The sequence below is a fragment of the Octopus bimaculoides genome, chromosome 7 (genome assembly GCF_001194135.2).
Source record: "Octopus bimaculoides isolate UCB-OBI-ISO-001 chromosome 7, ASM119413v2, whole genome shotgun sequence".
Classification (NCBI taxonomy): Eukaryota; Metazoa; Mollusca; class Cephalopoda; order Octopoda; family Octopodidae; genus Octopus; species Octopus bimaculoides.
In genome coordinates, this window is record NC_068987.1 from 65,433,277 (window position 1) to 65,436,110 (window position 2,834).

The window sequence follows — 2,834 nt, forward strand, 5'->3', positions numbered from 1 at the left end:
AGAGAGAGAGAGAGAGAGAGAGAGAGAGAGAGAGAGAGAGAGAGAGAGAGAGAGACAGAAAGTGATAGGGAAAGGGAATGGTAAAGACTGCTTTGAAGGGAGAGATTGCGTAAGTTATAGGGTGGTGGAGACGGTGGATAACAACAAACAATTATTTACATAGAGAAGGAGAAAAGTAAATGAGAATGACAGTTTAAAGGCAAACAGTGAAATAGAAAAACAGAGAAAGAGAGAGGGCGCTTGAGGGATAGATAGATAGATAGATAGATAGATAGATAGATAGATAGATAGATAGATAGATAAGCACAAAACGCGGGAGAGAGAGAGAGAGAAAGCCATAAAGGGAGTAAGAGAAATGGTCCTTATTTATCGTATTACAGCTCGCAATGTCCTTATAGAATATTTTTAAAGGAGCAAAGAGATGTGGAAAGAGGTGAGAGGCGGGATGTTAGTGTGTGTTTGTGATGGCCTATTGTATTACATTTATAACTAACCATAGTTAACTTTTCCTGGGGGCGAACAGCGAAAGAAAGTAACAGTGTAAGATACACGCCCGCAAACGCGCATACTGTTGCACACGCACCTCTCTCTCTCTCTCTCTCGCACACACACACACACACACACACACACACACACATACAGATGTGATGGGCTGTGTGTGTGTGTGTGTGTGTGTGTGTATGAAGTGAAAAGAACCGCCCACGAGAGTCGTAACATGCATCGGCTCAGTTCAATTTACGTCTTAGATAGCACCTGAAACTATATTATATTTTAAACTAGTCATCACGTTATATGTACACACGCACACACGCACGCGCACACACGTACATTCACTCACTCGCTCTCTTTTACTCCCTCACACACACACACACACACACACACACACACACACACACACACACACACACACACACACACACACACTCACGCGTGCATATTTTTCGTTGACATGAGGTTTTGTAATACTGATTATTTTGTGCGAATATACACGTATGTGTGTGTATGTGTGTGTGTGTGTGTGTGTGTGTGTGTGTGTTTGTGTGTGTGATCTTTGAATTCCTCTGCATTAAGACCTGAAATGTAAGATCTCTACCCTGATGACGGAGGCTCGACTCTTCCAATGTTAATTGTACTAAATCAATCTAGTTCCGTCTCAAACCACAGTCCACAAATCAATTTATGTAGTTGTTAGAAACTGGTACTACAAGGGTAAAGCGTAAAGAACGCCTTCGGTTATAAATGACCAGGAGACTGCACCAAGAGAGTTCACCTCCAAGACACAAGTCCAGGCAAGGTTGTTTACGGAAGACCAGCAGTCACCCATGCACACCAGACCCCCTCCCCTCCGTGCCACCGATGCTATCCAAGGGAAAGGCAAAGGCCAATACAGCTTGGCATCGGTGATATTGCGACTCATTTCTACAGCTGAGTGAGTGGAGCAACATGAAATGAAGTGTCTTGATCAAGAACACAACACACAATCTGGGATGAGAATCGAACTCACTGCCTCATGATTGTGATCCCAACGATCTAACCACTGAGCGATAGTACTAAAGTAATCTTATTCAGTTTCAGTCCATAGTCCACCGATCAGTTTATTTTGCTATCCAGAATAGATATTAAATCTGAAATTCAGTCTAAAACCAGAATCTACCCATTAATTCACAAAATAGGTAACAAATCAAACTGGAAAGGTTCAGCTTCCAATCAGAGTCTATTTTGGTTTGTCTTGCAATTGGCTCAACAGGAGTCTGAGATCTAATTTTAAATAAAGGCTGTATGTTAGCCGGTGTAATCAACATTTCATTTAATGTTCAATATTCGTAACCAAAAGACAGTCACCGCTAGGTGGACATCGTCGGTCTACGAAGGATCGCAGTATACCTTGCTACTTCTCTAACTTTCAAATTTCTCTATTTTCAGTTCAACCGGTGATGTCATCCAATATAAAACCGCACCGCAATCCGGGTCTCAGAATTGTTGTCGGTGAGCCTGTAAACGATATATCCGAAGCGAAACTCTATCATCTGTTGCCTTACGAAGCTGTAGAAAATACGAACACACCCGAAAGGCAAGCGTACAAGTTCAAAGTCTTCTATGGCTCCAAGTTTGTACCGCATAAGAAGAAAACGGCGCTGCACCGGAGGACTAGGAACAAAACAAAACTTCCTTCTTTGAAACGCATGCATTCTTATCAGTAGACGGTGGAATGGAGGCGCAAGAGTGCTGGTGGGTGTAGTGATGTGAGTGGGGAAAGTGGCTGGAGGTGTATGAGAGGGGGAGGAAAGTAAAAGAAGCAGAGATTGTGTTAGTAGTGATAGTGATGGACGAAAATATTAAAAAGAAAAGATGGAAGAGTATGCATGTAAAAAGGGAAGAGAGGGGGAGAGGAGAGAGGAGACAGGTGTGGGCAGAAAGCAATAATGAATGCAAGAATATGAGCAAAACTAGAAAAACAAGACACACGTCAATATATATATATTTTTTTCTATAATTTTTTTTTCAAAATTGATTTCACATATAAAATCACTCACTTTATTTACATCATCAAACAACAACAACAACAACAACAAAATGATAACGACGACGACGACGACGACCAGAAATAACAACAATAGGCATGGTAGCAGCAGCAGCAGCAGCAGCAACAACATTAAAGAAACCAACAACCACATCAACAACAACAGTAGCAACAAGCTGAACGAGAAGTACAGCACCATCAAGAAATATGCTGTTAGTGTTGTTTTGCTATTAAAACTCAGTTGTTATGACAGCTTTCATGTTGTTGCTATGGTTATTTAGTTACCATGGTGTCTAATATACATTAGAGGAAC

General features: G+C 41.4%; 1 protein-coding gene across 1 annotated transcript in view; it reads left to right on the forward strand.

Annotated features, from left to right (window-relative positions):
• LOC106872832 (uncharacterized) overlaps window positions 1-2,441 on the forward strand; it is a 98,728-nt gene extending 96,287 nt beyond the window's left edge. The window contains exon 3 of the mRNA XM_014919958.2: window positions 1,924-2,441. Coding sequence (XP_014775444.1) covers window positions 1,924-2,201 — 278 coding nt within the window. The 3' untranslated portion in view covers window positions 2,202-2,441. The remainder of the gene's footprint in view (window positions 1-1,923) is intronic.
• Window positions 2,442-2,834: the final 393 nt, after the last annotated feature.